The following is a 22,782-nucleotide window of genomic DNA, read 5'->3' as shown; positions in this document are numbered from 1 at the left end:
TTATCTTTTTTCCACATAATTTCATTCGTGAGGTAATTCGGAACATTACTTAATTGTATTCATTTATGAATTTAAGTCCGATAGACGCAAGTGTGTCTACTCATATCGGGCATGAGGAAGTATCACTGTCTTTTGATGAATATATCTTTCTTCAAGGTTCTTCCACAGATCTGCAGGATCTTTTAGTATGAGATATTCATTTTTCAATCATTTGTCAAGATGACGACAAAGGAAGATATGGCTTTGAATTTATCCTTCTGGAATACATTATTTTCTGGCTTAATGGTATCTCTAAGATCCATTGAATCAAGATAAATTTTGGCATCTAGTATCCATGATAAGTAGTTATTTTTAAATATATCAAGAGTATTAAATTTAAGATGAGAGAACTTTAATACAATGAAAATTTGTTAACTGAATTTTTCTAACTTTTGATCAGAATCTCGTGCTGATAACGTATTGTAAAATAAATAAATAAGAGAGATAATAAATATAAAATAAAAAATATAAATAAAAGACTCTAATATTAATATTCATCAATATAATTATTTCAATATAACAGAGATGACACACACACATATATATATATATATATATATAGCAACATAAAAAAAAGAAAAAAAATATTAGTAGTATATAAAAAAAAATATTATCTCATATCAAGTCCCTATTTATACATGCATAAACTCTTTATTTTTAATCTTTAATTAATGTAATTTCTGTTAGGAACATGAACATCCCACCATAAAAAAGTTGAGCTGCCTATTAAAATCCGTATCAAAACAGATAATTGGTGCCTTTCATATGGAAATGAACCGCCAAAAGCCCAAAACTACAGCGAAGAAATAAGAAGTTGACGACCATGTCCATCACCACAGCATTCACGTGTACATCCACAGGCACCTCAGAAAACCCCATCGTGGCATTCACCACTCCCCCCAACTACGCCGAAAGGTTATCCCACCTTCTCACCGTCAACGCCTACTCCCCACTTTGGTGCCCAACACTCACCATCCAACCCACACCCTCCTCTTTCGCCCCTTACCTCTCCTCTCACTCTCTCCAACCCTTCTCCGCCATCGCCTTCACCTCCCGAACCGCAATCCAAGCCTTCCACACCGCTGCCGCCGCCCTCCGCATCCCCCCGCTCTCTCATTCTGGCCACCCCTTCATCGTCGCCGCCCTCGGAAAGGACACCGAGCTCATCGACGCCGAATTCCTCTCCAGAATCTGTTCCAATTCTGAGAGAATTAGGGTTCTTGTTCCACCGACCGCGACGCCGAGCAGTCTTGCGGCGGCGTTGGGGCCCGGCGGCGGCCGGAGAGTGCTCTGCCCAGTCCCACTGGTCGTGGGCCTGGAGGAGCCACCGGTGGTGCCGGCCTTCCTGCAGGAGCTACGGGATTTTGGATGGGCCCCAGCTCGGGTGGAGGCCTACGAGACGCGGTGGGCTGGGCCGCGGTGCGCGGAGGGGATTGTGAAGGGGAGTGAGGATGAAGGAATCGATGCGGTGGTTTTTACGAGCAGTGCTGAGGTCGAGGGCCTGTTGAAGAGCCTGAGGGAGTTTGGGCTGAACTTTGAGGAGGTGAGGAGGAGGTGCCCAGGTTTGGTTGTTGCGGCCCACGGGCCTGTCACGGCGGCTGGGGCCGAGAGGCTTGGAGTTAAGGTTGACGTGGTGAGTTCCAAGTTTGGTAGTTTTGATGGAATTATTGATGTTCTTAATGCTTCGTTGCAAAGGCTTAGGATTTAGAATTTTCTGGGTAGAAATGTAATCTAGAATGCTCATATCAATTCTGTATAATTTATCAAACCAGACTGTTCTTTTATTTTATTTGTATTTACTTGATAGAGAAATACAAATCTTTCTTCAAAAAGTTTCAGTATATATGTTACTTTATCATAGTTGTACCAATAAGATACGGGCTGGGAGGATGATTTTTTTTTTCCTTTTTCTGAAAAATTATGTTGAGCTTTTTGACTTGCTCCTTATTCTTCTTCTTTTTAGATGCTCAGCTAGGGATTCCGTATATTAATATTTTGTTAAGCCTCTTAATTCTTATAAATGCAATTTCATTGAACTAAGACTGGTTTTCACAATGATTCATTGTTGGCTTCACACTAACTTCAGTATTGGCTTAGATGGTAAAAAGGTGTTATTTATTCCTGGAAGCCGCGAATTCGATAACGGTTTAAACTTCAAACGCTTGCGACATTGATGTTAGGCAAATACTCTCTGAAAAGTTGAAACTCTTCAACAATGAATATGATTCTTGGCAGAAATAGAGCTGATTTTTTATACATGTTCTTAAACTGGGTGAAATTCTGAATGCTGATTTTTTATACATGTTCTTAAACTGGGTGAAATTCTGAATGCTTATATGAAGACAAATGGCAAGCTAATGCTAACAATGTTGAGGTAAATTGTTCCTGAAATTCCACGTTGAATTGCTTCTTTCAAATGCACAATATTGTCTTGTTTGAAATAAGTATATCTGATGTAATAGTCAGAACAAAGAATATTTACTGACACGAAAAGAGAGTGTGACAGCAGGGAGTATTATGGAGCCAAATGAATACCATATTCCAAATATTTTATGAAGTTGATTTTGCAACACAGACAGAATGGGATGTCACACTCAAATAATGGGAAGTATATATTATACAAATACAAACTACAGACTCATTTAATTACACACGTGCAAACTTTTTAGTGAGAATTTATATATCTCTAATGGCTTTCAATATTAATGATACCGATTAAAATTGTACTATCTTTTTTTTAAGCTCTGCCATCTTCTATAGGTTTGATCCCTGACAAAAGCTTCAGAGCATCTTCCATCGACGGTTGATCATATGACCTGCTGCTAGTGCAAAGCATAGCAACCTCGAGAACCAGTTTGATCTCCTGCATTGTATTGGCGGAACTGACTTCGTTCTCGTCGTAAATTTCTCTGAGAAGAACATGCCATGGTTTGTTTTGTATGGTAGCTGCTGCATTAGTCAACCTTCCTCCAGTTAAAATTTCCAGAATCATCTCTCCGAATTGGTAGACATCCATTCTGAGTTCCTCTTTCACGGCTTCATTATATTCTGCATCCAAAAATAAACACAAATCAGTATAATTAAACAGAGAAAGAAAAAGGAGTTAGGTAATTGACAGATAGGTATGTGAGTGTTTCAATAGTTGGCTAGTTCTCTACATAATCTGGACAAGGTAGAGTAACAAACTTAGATCCTGTTTGGTTTGTGGTTTTATTTTTTTTGTTTCATTTTCATTTCTATTTTCAATGTTTTGTTTTCATGATTTTTTGAAGAGATAAGTAAAGAAAGTGAAAACAGTAAAATTATGTTTTCATTATTTAATGCACATGCAAATGCAGAGAATTACTTGTTATACCTGTTTCCCACTTGGTTGTAGCAGGAGATGAGCCGTTGGTCAACCTTAACAGATGTTTGAACCCAAATTCAGCCAAACGGGGTTCCATATTTTCATCAAACACAACGTTGCTTGATTTCAAGTCTCCATGGGGTATGGCTGGGTAACAGTCATGGTGAAGGAATCTTAGTCCCCTTGCGATTCCAACCACAGTTCTGAACTTAGCTGCCCAGTCCCACTTCCTTCCAATTTTTTCAGCCAAATTCCCGTTGGGCACGTAATCATACAGAAGATAGACTAACTGATTATTGTGGCATAGCCCCAATAATCTGATCAAGTTCTTGTGCCTCGCATTTCCAAGGCGAATTATGAATTCCGACATGACCTTGATGCTCCTCTGTTCCCATTCAATCTTCTTAACTACGACTGTTATCCCTGTAGGGAGAACCACCTTTGAAACCAAAGGTGGTGATGGTGATGGAACTTCTGTTGTTTTTGTGCCACTGAAGCTTGTCAAAATATCATTTGCTGTGAACTGTGGGAGTCCAGCAAATGAGACCATCTTCCATTGACTTTTGATCCCTCTTCTTAAATAAAGTGTTCCAAAAGCGACTCCTAGAAGGATTACTAACGACCCTAAACAGAGTAGCAGAATACGGGTAAGCCTCCATGTTCCTTTGCTCCCCAATATTCCAACTGAACCAGGACATGGTCGAAGTGGTGCTCCACAAAGCTCAGAATTCCCAACAAATGCACTGCTACCCATCAATTTGAATGACTTCCCTGTTGGAATTGAACCCGTGATATTGTTGAAGGACACATTGAGAAGTTGTAAACTTGAAGAACTACCAAACTTTTCAGGTATGGGGCCATTGATCTTATTATTTGATAGGTCTATAACACTAAGAACAGGGATACTGGCTAGTTCTTCTGGTATATGACCTATCATATTGTTGTTCGACAAGTTCAGTTTTTCAAGAGCCTGACATTTGGAAAAGCTGTTTGGTATAGTTCCAGATAAGTTGTTCCTATCTAGATCAATAATTGAAATTGACTTACAGGACTCAAACTGAGGAAGATCACCTGAAATACCGCAAGAAGATGATGAAAAGTTTTGAAGTATGGGCAAAGACCATAGTCGTGCGGGGATGGTGCCTCCTAATCGTGGATTATAAGATACATTGAAATACCGAAGTTGATATGCTTGAGAAATATCGGAGGGAATCCCACCAACAAAATTGTTGTGGGACAGGTCAACGTATGAAACATCAGGAAGATGGCTGAATCTGAGAGGGATCCTTCCGGAGAATGAGTTATCTTCGAGGCGAAGGCGAACAAGGGAAGAACAATCAGAGAGAGGGGAGAGACCTCCTGTGAATTTGTTTGAGAACAAGATCAACTTAAACAGCTCTCCACTTGCACAAATGTCCGGTGGAATGCTGCCAACCAAATTGTTTGTGGATGCATCCACCCACTTGAGTTTAGAGTTGCTCCCCAGGCTCTGTGGAAGTAATCCGGAGAACCGGTTGTTCCAAATGAGAAGGGTTTCCAAGGACGGAAGTCCACCTATGCCTTGTGGAACATTGCCAGTCATGTCATTGTACATGAGACTCAGCAGTCTTAGGTTCTTTAACTCTGAAAAGCTCTCTGGAATAGACCCTGAAAGGAAGTTATCAGATAAATCTAAATTTGTGAGAATTTTGATATTGCCCAACTCACTTGGTATTGATCCTGTGAGCTGGTTCCGGAACAGGAATAGTGATTGCAAACTGGTGAGGTTGGAGAGTTGCTTTGGTATGGGGCCTGATAGATTTGCACCTGCTATGTCAAGATACTGAATCTGACTCATGTTACCCAATTGTGGCGGTATAAGACTATCATAATTGTTGTAACCAATCTCCATATGGGTCACTGTTTTGAGGTTTCCAAGTTCTGAAGGAATATTCCCTGTGAGAGAATTCCCTGCAAGATGAAGAAACTCAATGCTTCTGAAAGAACCATACTCAGATGGAATTGGTCCACTGAAGTAACTCCCAGCTAGATTAAGAACCTTGAGATTCTGTAGCTGCGAAAGTTCTGCAGGCAATGGACCTGAAAAGCTGTTGCTAAAGGCATCAAGTACAAGAAGATTTTGGAGGCTGGAAATTCCATTTGGAAAGTGACCAGAGAAGTTGTTTCTGCTGATATCAAGGCTTTTCAGGGTTTTGAGGTTGAAAATTTGCACTGGAAGCTGGCCAGAGAAGAAGTTGTAGCTGAGGTTGAGATCAACAAGCTTTGTGAAGATGGTGAATTGTTTCCCTGAGATTACGCCACCGAGTTTCTTCATTGAGAGGTCTATGGAGGTTACAACTGTTGAGTCGTTGTTACACTTGATACCTGTCCAAGAACATGCATAGGATTCTGTTGTTGAGTTCCCTTGTTGAGAGGGTACTTTCCAATCATGCAGTGTGTTATCATCATCTACAAGCTCAGATTTCAGGCCCAGGAGTGCCTCTGAATAAGGGTCCATTGCTAAAACCACTGAGAATGTGAAAGTCGCGAGAAGATTCAAGTACAAGAATTTTACAATCTCCATTGGAACTTGGAGAGCATAAGGAAGAAACAAGAGACAATTGTAACTATCCTAAGTAAAGCAAATGGTGTGTCAGTATAATAAGTTTATGAGTATGATGAGAGATGTCAGATATCTAATATTTTTTATAAATATTAACTAATATTTTTAATCATTATTTTATTTTTATATCATTAAAATTTAAAATTTAGGATTTAAAATTTAAAATTTATTATTTATTAAGATATTATGCACTTGTTTTTTGTTGGCTAATTTTTTTTAGATATTAATCAAATTTTAGTGTAATATTCAAATATTAAATTTTACGATATTTTTTAAAATTTTGAGAATGAAACCATTTATAAAAAATGAATTGTATTTTTAATATTTAAATAGAGAATATATTATATATTTTAATATTAAATATATAATGTGCGGGTGTTCTTAAAATTAAACATAATAAAATATAATAATTGAGGTTATGCCAAAATTTTATTAATATTTAAAAAAATATATGTTTTTTGTTTTGTTGTTTGAGGAAAAAAATGCATGGGGAATAGAGAAAGGAAATGGCACTGTATATTTTGAAAGGGGTGAATGACTAGACTAGATTGATTAGTAGGTTCAACGATATTATTGGATTGCTTTTGGGGGCAAGCGGGGACCCTGCAATGTTTGTTTATTTGGATGGTGCTTGCCATTAGCGAATAAAGCCTTCAAATGGGATTATCTTTTTCTAACTTTTTTCATTTGGGAAAATCACAGTAAGGTATCGTTATAGCTAATTCAAATTACTTTTTATCTTTATTTTGTGCTTGTGGGACATGGATCAAAATGACAAATTCGTCCGTGCACTGTTTTGTTTTCGTTAATTAAAATTACTAGTAAAAACTAGAAAGAGACATCTTCAATACTAGCGAGCAAGACTTCATTCTCATTGTTTTGGGCTACGGATTCAATAACTCGACTTTGCCTATTGTAAATCTAGATTATGAAAACTGAGTCAAGTTATTGAACAGATAGAATTAAAAATTTAATATATAAATTTTAAAATTTATTTTTTATTTATTATTTTTAAATCGATTAACTTTTAAAAAATCAAATCGATTCGATTAACTCACTAATGTTTTTACTGATTTTTTTATATTATTTTAAAACAGACCAACCAAGTAGTAGATTCTTAATTAATCGAGTTGAACCGATCATTTTAGTCTGATATTTAGAACCAAATTATAAATTCATCTCTTCAAACTAGTGAAGCTCATGACTATCAAAAATACTCACGAACGACTATTAATTTTCCTTCGGTAGAGAATTTCCTTACAAAGGGTTCTCTACCAAGCAAAAAAGTAAAATCCCGTGATTACGCGAAAAAAACCATGACTATTGACTAATTATAAGTTGTCGAAGTCAAACCATTTATAATTAATCACGAATGGAAATTCGTCCATATTATCCATGTTCTTGTACGGGAATCATAAAGACATAAAGGCCCAATGCATGGCTCTTTTTTCTCTTTTTAAATTGAATGGAAAAACAAAATTTCTGAATTAAGTAAGCTGGGTAAATCTAGTGGCCTGTAGATACTTATCCATCCCATTCATAAAACTTGTCTCAAACGCTTCAATTTATAGTAGCAATTTTATAGGTAGCCAGCTAATTATGGTGTATGATGCATGGGCGTAAAAGGGTGAGATGTGATCATGGTTTTCGCCAGTAACTTGGAATCCTGGATATAAGTGCCAATGTGTCATAATATATAATGATCGTGCTTTATTTCCCTTTCCGAACTATGTTTTACAGGATAAATTTAATAGCCAATTATAACCGAGTGTGACAACAAAAATATTTTATATATACTCAAATTAATTATTATATAATTTTGTTTTTATAGAATCTAATACAAATAAATCACTCATGTTGTTTCTATCCTGAAATCTCATGACTTCGAAGAGTGAGACTCGAAGCCGAGATTTTTAGGTAAGAATAGAGAAACTATATTATTTGAGTTATAGCTCATTAGTGAGACTTGGTATATCATTGTCCATATAGAAGTAGTTGATTTTATATTTGTTAGTGTAGTATTTTTTATTATCATTTTTCTTGTTATAAAAAAAATATTAAAGGATAAATAGAATTTATTATTTTTTATTAATAATTATTATTAATATTTAAAAATATTAAATTATATTATTAAATTATTAGATTAAAATAATTAAATTAATAACTAAAAATATTGAATAAAAAGAACAAATTATATCGAATCTTGAACTGATATCACCAGGCCACTTTTGAATTTTAATATGGAGGCATAGCTGGTGCTAGACGCTTATATGGGGGAGGAGGGGTGCTTGACATTGGGGTGGTGTCAAGGAAAATAGAACTCGGACTGTGCGACTGGAAAGATACAACTCGGACTGTGTGAGTTCCTGCTGCCAAAGCGGACCGTCCGATTTGTTGCTACTCCCACCCACGTGTCGTTGGTCAGGTGCTCCCTAGAGACGGTGCCCATTTAACACAACCAACCCCCTCTATTGCATGCGTACTGGAATTTCACTTTCCCTTTCTTCCCCAACAAGCTTCGAAGCCTTCATCTTCTTCCTCCTTCAGCCATTTCTGTTTCATCTGTTTGAACTAAAAAAAATCCAAATATCAAAGAAATCAAAACCAAACGGATAAGAGATTCATTTACTGTGAATTAAAAAAAAATGAAAATCTTGCACAACTCGGACCATGCGACTACTACCTACTTCTCCAACGAACAAAACGGACTATCCGATTTGTTCAATGAGAAATCGCAGGGTCGGATTTCCATTATGTGAGTTTCATCTCCTCCAAGCAAAACGGACCATCCGATTTGCATATAAATTTTTGAAAACAAAGAACTCCGGAAGGTCCGATTTCTCCACACCAATTCTGATAAAAAAGCTGTCCCACATAACCGTATAGAACCCCCATCTTTCATAACCCTGCAAAGCACCTACACCCCCTCCATAACAAAAAAAAATCAGCCGTTATAATTTGATTGAATATAATTTGTCATTTAATGTAATTTGTATATTTTATGTTTTTTTATTATAGATACACTTTAGGTATTCAGTATATAATATCAACACGTTATACATAACAGTTTCTCTTTCTAATTTACCTTTTTTTTTTAAATAAAAATATAAATTACTTAAACAAATTTAGCTGACATAATATTCAATATTATTCTATTTTATATAGAGACGTACCTTGACATCACAAAGTTAAGAAAAAAAATCCATATTATATATATTTGAAAAAGCAATTCACCAGATATATTTTCTTCGATAAACACTACTATGAAAATCATTTTGGGCACCTTAAAATTTTTGAACAACAATAATCCAGAATCCTGATAATTAGTTTATAAATTTGTAGGATGCATGTGGAAAAAAAGTTTATTAAAGAATTATTACATTTTAAATGTAATGGACACCAGGAGCTTATTGTCCTTTATATCATTGTTTTGAGAAGGGAAATCCACCGAACGCAAACTCATTAAGAAGTGGACATCAAATCATGAATGTTTGAGCAAGAAAGGGCCCTGCAATATTCAACCAATTGCTTAATCAGTCTTTTCACGAGAGACAGACCTGCAGTGGCTATTTCCACAGAGCCCCCGTGACCAAAAAAACCTAATGCATATTACTTAATAGTTATTACTTTGTTCATCGCAATCACCTGCTATTGGTGTAATAGCGGTAGTGGTATGCGTGTAAGTGTGTAACGTGAATGCTTTAATCAAATCTATTCAATTGTGCATTTAATTTCACTAGCTAGTGATGATAGACTCTCTTGTTGATGGGTTACTTGGATAGGAAATTTGTTTTCAGATGATCTCGGGAGAACTTCGGGTTGGAATGGAAGAAACACTTTGATTCTATACCAAAAATATAATTTTATTGTGTATGAATAATTTTAAAATAACTTAAAATATGATTAAAAAAGAATAAAATTCTTTCAATAAATATTGGATTAAAATAATAAAAAAAAACCACACACACACTAAGATTAGGTTTTGTATATATGGATATGCTTGTTGATTTTCAAGATAAAGTATTTTTTCGGTTTTTTAAAAAAAACAGCGATACGGTTTTACGTCAAAGGCTCCTATTCTATTATTAAGTATATAAAGTCATCGTAATACCATTTGCTATCAAAGTGGCGCAGCCGGAAGCGTAACATTCTAATAGTAAAGGTGTTACACACGGCGGCACTTGGTAGACAGCGGCGGCAAGGGCTAGAGCTTTCGTGGTCTCTGGGACAACGAGGGTGGTTCGACCAGAGGAAGAACAGAAGGAAGGGAAAGAAGAAGGAAAGGGGGTGACGTCGCAACAACTTTGTGGTTGCCAGCGGCAACGAAGAAGATGGAAAAGAGGTGGTGGCAGTGATGGTGGGTGGCTGTTCGCGAGGGCTAGGGTGTGACTAAAGGGAAAGAGAAGAATGGGAGAAGAAGAAGAAGGGAGGGGTCTCGGTGGTGGGTTGATGGCAACAGAGAGGGGGCAGTGATGGTGGTGGTTTCGGCGGCGGCAGATGGTGGTGTTGGGGAGAGGGGAGGAAACGGATAGGTGAGAGAGAGAGAGTGAGTGAAATTCGAATGACTGGAGAAGAGGGTTCGCGCTTTGAATTTACGACCCATTTATCGTTGAAAAATCCGACAGTAAACCATTACGGGTCACCAAAATACAGCATTTCACTAAGTGGATTTACCGTCAGATCTTTTCGACGGTAAATCTGACCCTAAAAGACGCGCCAAATGATTTTTGTTTTCCTGCAAATATTACCGGCGAATTTATCGTCGGAAACATAAATCCACCGGTAATTACTAAACCTTATGAATTCGACTTCGTTACCGCCAGTAAATTTGATGGTAAATTTACCGCTACTCTTCGACGCTAAATCCGACGGTACTCTGCGTTTTTCTTGTAGTGTACATGAATTTAACCTAATCTATTAATTGATTGTATAGTAAATGGAAAAGTAAATACATGACATATATTCTATAATATAACATCTAGTTTGATGAGTAATTTTGATAAATATAAAGTTTTATAACGGGTAAAAATAGATTTTTTACATGAAGATTTAAGCATAAAATTCAAGCACAAACTCATCAAAGAATCAATTATGCATGTAATAAAGATGATATGATAAGGAGAAGTCCAGCAAGCAAGGTTTAGTTGTAGGACATTAGTTTTTACTTATCAAGGTAAATTAAATTCATTTCTTAAGTTCAAATTATGTTTTAATCAAAGTAAAATGATTTTTAACCTATTTATAATAGATTATGAGGAGTAGGACCCAACCTAATAATGCACAAGGCACCATAGTTCAAAATTTAAATTTTGTTGAAAAATGAACAAGAGGATCGATAATTTGCAAGATCGGTCCACATGAGGTGGTGAATCTAAATTTGAGTATTTTGAGCTATGACGATCGATGATATGCTTTGAGGATCAATCATATGTCTTTGGGACACAAAAATCCTACCAAAAATGTGTGTTTGATGATTAGGCTACTCCCACTCAGTACTAATGTATATGAGTGCACCAAGGCCTATAAATAGAGGTATTTGGATTGTGCTTTACTGCACCACAACTTTTTCATATCTATATGCTATTATGTTAATCAAAATTAATAAGTTTTCAAAATGGTTTTATCAAAATTTGAGAAATATACTTGAGTTTACTCATAGAGCTTCATTTATAATCATATACTCGTTTGAGAGAGCTCGTTATTTCTAAAATTTAATATCACTTTGTAAAAGAAGATTTTGTAACTCTTCTTGATTTTTGAGGGACTTAGAGGTTATTTTCTCTAAGTGGTGAGTCTTGCTAGACACCATAGTCAATGAGGATACCTAAGATCATTAAGCACTCAAAGAAAAATAATTGAAATCGGTATTACTTTGAGTTCTTAAAGAAGAAGTCTCTAAGTGGAGTGGCTTAATTGAAGTCATGACCATATACTATGAGGTATTCATCAGGTGCTCTATGTTGTACCGGTTTATCAAGTGTCCTATAAGTTTGGTAATATAGTGAAAATCTCCGCACCTTGGTGGTGGGAAGAACTGGACGAAGGTGAGAGGTTACATCAAACCAGAATATATCATGATTGCTCATCTTCTTAACCCTTAAACTCTTTCCTTTTCTTGCTATTTACATTTCTAAAGTGGTGTGAAAATTTAGCTCCTTATAAGTGTTTGAAAACTTGTTCAAGCTTTTGAAAAAGTTTTAATACGAAACCACTCACCTTAAAGCTTTCATTTATTTTTATATAAGTAGTACAAAAAATATTAAGTATGTAGTTTAAATTATTGAAGTTCGCTTATAAACCTACGAAAAATATAAGTATGTTGCTTTTGTTCACAAGTTTATATTTCACAACTTAAGTTTTCATCTATATTTTGCAAAGTTTTTAATTTGTCATTAATACTCAATTCGCTTTTTCTCTTGAGTATATTTATCTTGTGCTTATCAACTAAGAATGTTGGTATCTCTGGTTCAAAGTGTCTTTGTCAGTGATAAGATGATTCAAGATAACATCATTATTGTACAAGAAGCATTTCAAGAATAACATGCAAAGGAAGAGAAAGCTCCCAAGACTTGAGGATCAAATTGAACACAAACAAAGCCTATGATTTCATAGAGTAGCACTATCTAGAAGGGGTGCTAAAGGATTTTGGTTTTGACTAGAAATAGATTAAGCTGGCAATGGGGTGTATCAAGAGTGTGAGCTACAAATTTAATATCAATGACCTCTTATCCAAGAAAGTCAAACCGCAAAGAGAACTCAGATAGAGAGATCCCCTTTTTTCTTATCTCTTTAGTATTGCCTCTTAAGTATTTTTTATTCTCATGAATAAAGTCCTTAGGAAAAAACTCATTTCAGGGATTAAATTAGTCCCATAACACCAACCATTACTCACTTTCTATTTGTTGATGATTGCATCATCTTGTCAGGAGTAAATGAGGAGGAGCTATACCAGCTTATTCAATCCTAAACACTTACATCATTGTCTCGAGTCAAATGATAGATGTTGAAAAATTTGAGATCACATTTGGCAACTAGATTTTCATCCAAAAAATAGTTAACAGAGAAGAAATTCTGGACATTTCTTTCAGGATAATCTTGGAAAGTACCTTGGGCTTCCAGCACAATAGGAGAGGTCAAGAATTAAGGCTCTAGATTGGATAATAGAAAAAGTAAAAAGCGAAATTAAGGGTGGAAAAGAGAGCCTACTAAACCAAGCAGAAAAACAAAATCTTCATAAAAGCAGTTATTCAAGAAATACCTTCCTATGCCTTGAGCATTTTAAGATTTTCAAAAATTTTTTGCAACAAATTATGCCAAGATAGCAAGATTTTAATAGAGGGATCAGAAAAGGGACAAAGATATTCACTGAAAGCCTAGACAAAGATATGCACTAGCAAAAGAAAAGGGTAAATGGGTTTCAAGGAATCCCATTTTCAAAATTTTGCTCAATTACCCAAGAAAGCTTAGAGACTCATCAGGAATCCAGAGGCTATTTGGGTGCAAATCCTCAAAGTAATGTATGAGTTTTGGGAGGCACAAAACTAAAAAAAAAGCATGTATTGAATTTGAAACAACCTTAAACAAAGAAGAAGATTGTTCAAAAGCAACACATATTAGAGAACAGGAGAGGGAAATGGGATCGACGAACATGAAAGTGGAAGAGCTTATTTCAAAATCTCAAGAGTGGAATAGAGCAAAGGTTCAACGAATTTTCCCCACTCACACAACTGATATGATACTTTAGACCCCAATCAGCAAAGTCAAAAGAAAAGATAAGCTTATTTGGCCTCATAGGCAGGATAGTGAGTATTCAATCAAGATGGAATACCACATAGTAAAAAAAAAAAAAATTGGAAAGAACCTTAAGTAGCATGCCTTCATCTAGTTCTAATTTAGAAGATATAGAGAAAGAAATATGGGACATGAGAGTGCCTCATAACATCAAACTGAAAGCAACACACAACAATCTTCCAGTCAAGGTAAATCTGGCAAAAAAGAAAATTAATGAGTGTAGCAAATGTCCTGTGTGTTTGTAGGAGAAAGAAACTGTAGAGCATGCACTCTTACTTTACGATTGGAACAGGGTCATGTTGTTTGGCTCTCAAACTTATTATACTCCAACAAAACAAAATGTATCATTAATCACATCTTGATTGCAAGAAACTCTAAGAAAATCATAACTTGAACTGGAGAGAAGGTAAAGCACGAATAGAGTAGGACAGGAATCACAACTTGGACAATTTGAAAGGATAGAAATGAAAAAATTCTTAGGCACACAAATTCTAATTCTAGAATTACGCCAATTCATGCTAACTTGTTAGAATAAGACATCTACAAATCTCAAGAAACCAACAACTATGTGGCAAAAGAGAAGAGGAAAGTAGAATCAGTGCCAGTAATTTGGAGACCTCCACCACCAGAATGGCTGAAAATGAATGTAGACGCAACCTTCTCATTTATTTCCAACTCTAGAGCAGCAACAATGGCGATTTGAGACAACCATGGAAATCTACAAGGAGGAGCAGCAATCAATTTCAAAGCAAGCTCTAGCTTTACGACAGAACATTGCCAATAAAGGAAGAAGCTATCATGGCAAACATTATAAAATTGAAAAAAAAAATCATCATAGAATCAAATTGCTTACAAATATTAGAAATTCTCAAATCTAGTGGCTCAATTTAGGAAATTGATCCCATTCTCTAAGACATTAGAACCATCAAAAATAGAATTCCCAGTTGCAGCTTCACTTGGACTCCTCGACCAGAAAATCACCTCGCCCATATCTTAACTGAATTAAAGCAGCAAGATCAACAGAATATAAGATGACCTAGATCACCTCCTACACATATTGCGAAAAGCATAAAGGAAGACATACTTTGTATCTTTAATCATAGAGAACAAAGACGATAATAACTCATTTGGACTAGCAATAGGTATCAAAGCTACCTCGCATTAGATTGGGATAGTCATTGATACTTGTTAGCTTCTGGAGTTGGTGTAGTATTACTATTAAGCACTCTCCCTCAAATGTTACATCCTTGATGTGTCAGTCTATCAAGCATCGGCAATCATGAATTCTCTAGCATTATGTTTGGTTCTCTAGCACGCAGTAAACCTCATGTTTGTGCGTCTCTATTGGGAAAATTGCATGTCTAATTCAAACCAAAGAAGAAGAATTACTGCGATAGCAATGGATGATTCATGGTGGTAGGTTCTAGTGCACTCACCCGGTTTCAACGTTTCTCGAGTCTGCATTCCAATGCTTGTATCCTCTTGGGGCAGCTGACGAACTATTCTCCTTCTCTTTGGGTGTTTAAATGTTGGTAGGTGTAGTATGTTTTTTAGGTGCAGATGTTGAGAATCAAAGTCAAATTTTTTCTTTATATTATTATTTGGGTTAATAGTTAAATTAGTTTTGATAAGATATTTTTTAAATTTATTCTAAAAAATTTTTTAATCAAATTTCAATAATTATGAATTAATTATATTTATTCTCCGGTTATTTCATCAATAACTTTTTTTTAAAGATTGATGTTGTAAAATATTAATTAATAACATATATATTATATAATATCTGATATGTCTAATTGGATATTGACCAAATATGTTTGTGAAAATTTATTAATTTAGTCATTTTTTTCAATTACAAAAATCATATTTCTAATATAATATAGTGATTAAATTGATAGATTTTCGTAAACTTATTTAGTTAACATCTAATTGAACATGTTGTGTTATGTATGTTATTAGTTAACATTTCACAGCATCAATCGTTCGAAAATTGTGAGTAGAGTAACTGAAGGACAGATATGATTAATTCGTAATTTTTGAAAGACCAATTTAATTGAAAAAATTTTTGAGGACGAATTCAAAAAATACCTTATATTTCAGAGACTAATTTGACTATTAATCCAAACAATAAAATAAAAAAAAGATTTGACTTTGATTCTCAACATCTGCACCTAAAATTATTTTTAACTCTTAAATAATATTTTCTTTTATTGTTTATTACACATTTAAATTTTTATTTTGTGGTTTTGATATTTGTCATTGTCTAAATATTTTAGAGACATTTTTATTACTTTATCCATAGTGTAAATATATTTTATTTTGAGGTTTTAATATGAGGATAGAGAGTCAACACCTAATCTCTTGTCCCTTTTGGGTTTACTTTTAGGTGACTGATAGTCAAAAAAATTTATTATAAAATATGCAATATATACATACCGTTTTTGAGATCGAATTCAAGACATGATGTTTATAGAATTCAAGCAAGTATATTTGTGTCTACAACATAATTACATGTTATTTATTGTTCACGTTAAATTACTAATACTAAATTTATTTAAGGAGAAATATATTAAAGCTGCAGATTAATATTTAATAATGTAGAAAACCTGTCTAATATTTGTGGAGACGTTGAGGTTATCCCGAAACAAGAAAGGCTTTATTTGTTTGGAGTGCATAAATTACAAGAAAACATGCTAATATTATTCTTTTATTCATATCTTTCTTGTTTTCAAACTTTTATGTTATTATTTTAGTGAATAAATAATTATTTGTATCCATAAAAGATGATAACGCTGAACTATGTATTTATGATAAATCGAAATTGATCTTATACCCACAAAAATTGCCATTCGTGTAATAAAAATATCCTGTTTTAGTTATGCACTTGTTTTGTTATTATCCGAACCTATGTGGCACTCCCAACCCTCTAAAATTCTATCGCTCTTTAATTCTATTTCTAATTTCAACCGTCTATCCCTATTCCATGGCAGCAGCTTCCTCCTCTTCTGCCGCTATGGCCGCTCTTCCGTCCTTTCGCACCTTCGCTTCATCCTCGCAAGTAGGGTTTTGGAGGGTTGGGGATGCCATGTAGTTTCAGATAATAACGAAGCAAGTGCATAACTAAAACAGGGTATTTTTGTTTCATGGAGGGCAATTTTCGTGGGTACAAGATCAGTTTCAATCTATCATGGATATATATATGTGAACATTATCATCTTTTATGGGTACAAATAGTCATTTATTCTTATTTTAGTCATATCTATACAGACTAGAATATAAGAAGAATCATCACCGACGTGAAATTTTCACCCAATTTAACTTTTTTTTTTTTCAAAAAGATAAATGCTTTCCCTCCCATATGAATCACCCCATATGGGTTCATCACAGCTGAGGAATTAGATTAGGGTTTAGGGTCCACTACAAGAAAACAAGCTTTTTGCTACGCTTTTAAAGCGTAGCGAAAAGTCCAAAAAAGCGTAGCGATAGCTTTTCGCCACGCTTTTTGAACTATCGGCACGCTTTTGAAAGGGTCACAACTGCAAGGGTGCCGGTTGCTCTATCGCTACGCTTTTGGTGATCTATCGCCACGCTTTTTTTTTTGCCACGCTTTTAAAGATCGCCACGCTTTAAAAGCGTAGCCATATGTGCCAGATATGGCTACGCTTTTAAAGTGTGCCAATAACAAGATATGGCTACGCTTTTAAAGCGTGCCAATAGAGAGACATATGGCTACGCTTTTAAAACGTGCCAATAGAGATATATGGCCACGCTTTTAAAGCGTGCCAATAGCCTTGTCAAATTTGAAAAAAAAATCCTGTTTAGCATAGAAAACTTGGAGCTCAATTAACAATGATCAATGTAACTAACGAATTTCCCCAATAAAATTAGCACTTAAACTTGAATATAATTTAGAAAAAGGAGAAGGAAATATCTGTACACATTAAGGCAATGATATCAATAACTAATAATGCAACTATACAATGGAAGTACAACAGCACCATGATTTTGCCAGAAATCAACATAAGGACCATTGGGGCATTGACTAAGAAATTAAAAGCACGTTTATAAAGTACATATTAACATAAAATTTCAATGGCCGAGGCACAAACATCAGTACAAGCTCATTAGTAATCAATAATGAAGAACATTTACAGATAAGAATAGTGCAAGAAATCATGCTTCTTTAGTTCTACTTTGCCATCATGCTGCTACAGCTGGCCCAGTCTTTCCTGCAGAACAAAAGAAACCAATTTGAATGTTGATAAATAATTTTGGTTTAATTGCATTCTGCTCTCATCATTATAGATTGTGTGTAATCAATTATAATACCAAAATATAACGTGCTGCCTGGCAAAAGCACTTACTTGCTTATATCGTCAAGATGATCATCGAAATCTACAATACCCTTCTATTTCTCGGTTGAAGTATAGTCCAGCAAGATCAGATTTTCTGATGGCTCTCAGAGAGAATCGACTATTCCCTTCCGACTGAACCAACTTCCAGTTCTTAGATGCATCCCTAACATAAAGCTAAATCATAAGAAAAAAGTAATCTTGGTTAATGTAACCACCAACAAGATAAGATCTGCAATTGAAGAGAGAATATTAAAAGTAAAAGGGACATTGGATAGGGGAGCTATAGAGCTACACAATATATATGCAAAGTTACAACAACTCTAGCAGCAAAATATGAAAATAAATGACTATTTCAAATAATGGGTACGAAAAAAATTTCCAAACCTGTATATTGAAATAATGCCAGACTGGATCAGACTCTGGTTCACTAAAAGTAGTCAGTCCGGTAGCTATGACCTGATGAACATGAGAATTGAAAACTGGTAATGACTTATGATAATTGTATCTCTTTTGATATTTACACGAACAATTAGTATCTAATTAATATTTGGCTTATTCTTTTTGCAGGTCTTAACTAGAATTCGACCAAGGGAACTCTTCCGACTAGTTAGAAGCAGTTTCATTCCCTGTCAATTACAAGAGGCAAATTCCATGCTAAGATCAACAAAGTATTAATTAGAGGAAACTGGATTTTAGTTTCAACATCTAGCAACCACGTTATACACTCTTAAGTTAGATATATCATCTTTTATAATCTATGCTCTAGCATCATATTCAACAAAAATTCATCCCAAACTACTCAGACTGATTTAAACTAAAAAATAAATTACAGCCCAATGAATTATGGGATGCAATTTCATATAAAGTATAAAGCCCTTACTATTGTCCCTGTAATAATATCATAATCCAAGAAATTGCAAAATCATATCTAATAACCGGCAAAGTGTAGTTCTCCAACCTTTCCCTCATTGCCAGCATGGCATTTCCAATTAGCAAAGTTGATTTCTTAATATTCATGTGTCTTATAGGATTAGAGCCAGCTCAATTGTCATCTAATTTTTATGCCACAAAATGTCCGAATACACTTTCAACAATTAAGTCAACAATGAACTCTGCTGTGAGCAAAGAAGCTCGCATGGGAGCTTCCCTTCTTCGCCTTCATTTCCATGATTGCTTTGTTCAAGCAAGTCTACTTTCAGCTTCTATTAGTTCTAATTTTTTTTTAAATGTTACTTTGTGATTCATTCTATACAATCATATATCATCAAGTGGACGTAAATTCAATTAAGTGGGATCCACATTATATAAAGACAATAAAAAGGACTTAAACTAGAAATAATTATATATAGTATCATGGAATTCACTCACCTCCCATTGGTTGGTCTCAGCAATATAACTCTCTCCACTGTTGGGATACAGAATTATAGGCTTACTTGTACCCTGCCATTAAATTTCTTTTGACATTTAATACTTATACACAAGTAAAACACATAAAAGAGGAGTTCAATTAATTAAATTGAAGTGTCACCTTTTTAATAGATGAAATCAAACCATCAATAAATTTAGGAGCTGTACAGTTGACTCCAACTACAATGACTTGTGAGCATGAGTTAGCAATAGAAGCACAGTCCTGAATGGGATCACCATTAACCACATGGGTCTCGTCTTTGCAGCTAAAAGAGAACCATGCAGGGATGCGTATGTCTTCTTCCACAAGAAGCTCAGCATAAACCTGTGCCTCCAATTTATTAGGGATAGTCTCAAAGGCAATCAAGTCAGCACCTGCGTCAACAAGACTCTTCACTCTTTCCCTGTGGAAATCTTTTAGTGTCTCCAGTTACTTCGTCTCCATAGTCCCCTTTGTCACACACAACATATAAAAGAATTCAAAACTACGCTAATCTAGCTTAACTTAATTATGATAGTACTCACACAGGAACTCAAACTAGTTGGGCTTTCAGGTTAACCCAACCAATCGCTAAATTGAATTAAACAAGAAAAAAAGGACTTGAAAGAATGAATTTGACCCAAACCTTTCAGATCCACTGCACAATTCAAATATTCTTTGATTAAGGCCTTAGAACAAAACAACAAAACAAGTTACATTGCGTGTTAAATTCTGTGTTGAAACTTGAATTCAGATTACTTGTTTAATATTGGCAAACTCATTTTTAAAATAAACACACATAAATTACCATTTACCAACATGTCATGTCATGTGATCTAATCCAACAACTGTGTGAAGCAAAGAAAGTGACAGTGAAATCATTAGAACCTATAGCTACTAACCTTGTAAACATTAACTAATGTGAGATATATATATATTTAATTTTCATAGCCACATAACCAATTTCCTTTACTCATAAATTGAAGACCAAATTGCACATAGAGTACAGCAAAATCAGAATTCTGAAAGGAAATTAACCTGTTGCATTTTCAAATTGGCATCACTTACCCTCAAAGAAGAAGGAAATTCATTCCAAAAGATCTACCTAGATTGCAAGCATGCTACATTTAACTTTCTAAAACCATTTTAAAAAAATCTCTCACAGTCAATAAGCTTTTGATGATAATCGATTTGTCAGACAAAAATATGCTTATCCTAATCCGCACACATACATAATCTCCAAACTGCTATCAGATTTATATCTTCATATTCATGTTAACTGTAGAAATACAAAGGCTTACCCTCTCGAAATTATATTTGGGGTCCCCAAAAACCTAGCAAGCATCGAATAACTGCTAAAATACATCGAATAACTGCAAAAATTATCACGCATTTTCAACATACCCAATTTCCAGTGCGGTGCATTCTTCATAAATTAAAGTTAAAACTAGCAAGCACGAATCAGAAATTGCTAGTCTCAACCAATAGAATTCTCTTCGTTTCACATTTTCTCACCAATATTACACACTAAATTATCAACCAATTCAGGAAAAAAATCACGAACACAAACTACAAAATAGATAAATAAATGAAGGGATAAATAACAAAAATCAGTTACCTTCTCTTTTCTTCTTCGTCTTTTTTGAGCTTCTGATGGTTCGCAACAACACTGGGACTGCGCGATTTAGGAGGAGGAGGAGAGGGCGACGAAGTGCTTCTGCTTCTGTGCCTTGTGCGGCGCCTCGGCGGTGACCGCGTTCTGCTTCTGCGGCGCCTGTGGCTAAGGGAATTTCACAGAAAAATTGCTCTTTTTCCCAAACCCAATTCTGAACTCGAAGTTCTGAAACGTTCCGAACCTGAACCTGTTCCCAACAAATTCCGAATTAAGAACCCGCAAATCGTTCAAATCCCAGTTCTGCTTCAACGAGATTGCCTTCAATACATCCTGATTTCAACAAATCAGGTAATTAAAAGTAAAAGATAATTAAAAGTAAAAAATAAATGAACAGAAAGGTGGGAGGGAGTGAGAGGGGGTAAGGTGAAATAGGAAAAGAAATAAAAGAAGAGGACTTACAAAGAAGCAAGAAGCAGGAAGGGAGTGGCGCGGGAGGGGTTAGGGGGTTAGGGTTTTGCAGCGAAGTAATGGAACAGCGGCAAAGGGGAGCATCCACGGTGAGTGAGGGCGAGGCACAATGAAGGAGGAGGAGTTAGGGCAGTGAGTGTCTCGTCGCGTTGGGGCTTTTGATGGAGGATTTAGGGCAGAGCACGAACAAGAATGGGTTAGGGCAGAGCACAATGAACCTTTTTCTCTAAGTGAACTGAGTCTTTAAACGAAGAAGGGGTTTTTTAATTTATCCCTATCTTTTTTTTTTTTTTTTCCGAGGGAACCTTTTGGCTACGCTTTTAAAGCGTGCCAAAAGGCTTCTAAGAAATGGCTACGTTTTTCGAACGCCGCAATAACAAAACTCTGTTGCTACGCCTTAAAAGCGTGCCGGTTTCTCTCTACGGCTACGCTTTTTAAGCGTGGCAAATAAAAGCGTGGCCAAATCTTGTATCAATTGCCACTCTCATAAAAGCGTGGCCATTGACACTTTTCGCCACGCTTTTAAAGCGTAGCAAAAAAAACGTGGCCAAATCTTTATTTTATCGCCACCCTCATAAAAGCGTGGCCATAGATCACTTTTGGCTACGCTTTTAAAGCGTAGCAAAAAAAAAAGCGTAGCCATAGACCTTTTTTCTTGTAGTGGTCATAGAGAAAAATAAAAGTTGTCTAACCCTAAATTTCTCACTCAATCATGTCGTCATGTCATTTTTAAAGACTTGATTTTGGTATCGGTAACTTCTCACCATCTCTTATCCTTCCACCATTTGTTCTCCCCACTATGTTGGCCTCCAGGACGGATCCACATTGAAACTTAAGGGGACATTTGCCCCACTAAAATTTTGTAAAGCAAATGATTATATATGAATGTAAATATTTGCTTCCATTGTTATATTGTTTTTGTCCCATAATAAATTATAATATTCTTTTAGTTTCATGTTAAAAAAATTGTATTATTAAACTTAATATGCAAAAATATTTATCTTGTTAAATTTATTTTAGTATCAAAATTATAAATAAATAACTAAATTAACTCAATAAAAAAATAATAAATAGTAAAAATGTATCTTTTGAAATTAAGCAATTAATTAATTACTAAATTGAAGTTTAGTTTTTTAAATATAAGTAAAATTATTAGTGTTTTTCTTTCAAAAATTAATT

At 35.1% G+C, this 22,782-nt stretch overlaps 2 protein-coding genes and 2 long non-coding RNA genes across 14 annotated transcripts; 1 reads left to right on the top strand and 3 right to left on the bottom strand.

Annotated features, from left to right (window-relative positions):
• Positions 1-768: 768 nt before the first annotated feature.
• LOC112737998 (uncharacterized) lies at positions 769-6,131 on the top strand. Of its 8 annotated transcripts, none has more exons than XR_011869568.1 (5): positions 769-1,672; positions 2,382-2,413; positions 2,800-3,043; positions 3,419-4,234; positions 4,435-6,131. XR_011869568.1 is itself a non-coding variant. In XM_025788204.3 (3 exons), the coding sequence occupies exons 1-3, from the start codon at positions 863-865 to the stop codon at positions 2,810-2,812; spliced, it is 855 nt and encodes a 284-aa protein (XP_025643989.1). In that variant the 5' UTR covers positions 769-862; the 3' UTR covers positions 2,813-6,131. The 8 variants fall into 8 exon arrangements, 2 of the variants coding, with proteins under 2 accessions (XP_025643989.1, XP_025643991.1); XR_011869566.1 differs by having other exon boundaries at positions 2,546-3,043; XR_011869565.1 differs by having other exon boundaries at positions 2,546-3,043; positions 3,416-4,234.
• Positions 2,553-5,948, bottom strand: LOC112737997 (uncharacterized). Its single transcript, XM_025788202.3, has 2 exons — positions 3,395-5,948; positions 2,553-3,087 (listed from the first exon to the last, which is right to left on the bottom strand). Exons 1-2 carry the CDS (start codon positions 5,946-5,948, stop codon positions 2,777-2,779), a joined length of 2,865 nt encoding a protein of 954 aa, XP_025643987.1. The 3' UTR covers positions 2,553-2,776.
• A 7,948-nt stretch (positions 6,132-14,079) lies between the features above and the next one.
• Positions 14,080-15,330, bottom strand: LOC112735874 (uncharacterized). Of its 3 annotated transcripts, XR_003168591.3 has the most exons (4): positions 15,215-15,330; positions 14,934-15,139; positions 14,632-14,775; positions 14,204-14,496 (listed from the first exon to the last, which is right to left on the bottom strand). It is a non-coding gene; the product is annotated as an uncharacterized lncRNA (long non-coding RNA). The 3 variants fall into 3 exon arrangements; XR_011870375.1 differs by having other exon boundaries at positions 14,080-14,496; positions 14,632-14,826; positions 14,934-15,322; XR_011870374.1 differs by having other exon boundaries at positions 14,154-14,496; positions 14,934-15,322.
• A 2,318-nt stretch (positions 15,331-17,648) lies between these two features.
• On the bottom strand, positions 17,649-21,975 carry LOC140177919 (uncharacterized). Of its 2 annotated transcripts, none has more exons than XR_011869561.1 (7): positions 21,595-21,975; positions 21,139-21,465; positions 19,662-19,991; positions 19,502-19,573; positions 18,518-18,589; positions 18,143-18,307; positions 17,649-18,007 (listed from the first exon to the last, which is right to left on the bottom strand). It is a non-coding gene; the product is annotated as an uncharacterized lncRNA (long non-coding RNA). The 2 variants fall into 2 exon arrangements; XR_011869562.1 differs by having other exon boundaries at positions 21,139-21,382; positions 21,595-21,845.
• Positions 21,976-22,782: the final 807 nt, after the last annotated feature.

This window comes from Arachis hypogaea, chromosome 13 (assembly GCF_003086295.3).
Source record: "Arachis hypogaea cultivar Tifrunner chromosome 13, arahy.Tifrunner.gnm2.J5K5, whole genome shotgun sequence".
NCBI classification, from domain to species: Eukaryota; Viridiplantae; Streptophyta; class Magnoliopsida; order Fabales; family Fabaceae; genus Arachis; species Arachis hypogaea.
This window is presented reverse-complemented; position numbering and strand designations above follow the sequence as displayed.

Excerpts from the sequence above, each read along its gene's own strand:
- LOC112737998 (XM_025788204.3), top strand. The coding sequence starts at position 863 with ATGTCCATCACCACAGCATTCACGTGTACATCCACAGGCACCTCAGAA. Across the intron at positions 1,673-2,381 it reads TTGGAGTTAAGGTTGACGTG|ACAAATGGCAAGCTAATGCT; the intron begins GTGAGTTCCAAG and ends GCTTATATGAAG.
- LOC112737997 (XM_025788202.3), bottom strand. The coding sequence starts at position 5,948 with ATGGAGATTGTAAAATTCTTGTACTTGAATCTTCTCGCGACTTTCACA. Across the intron at positions 3,088-3,394 it reads TACAACCAAGTGGGAAACAG|AATATAATGAAGCCGTGAAA; the intron begins GTATAACAAGTA and ends TTTTGGATGCAG.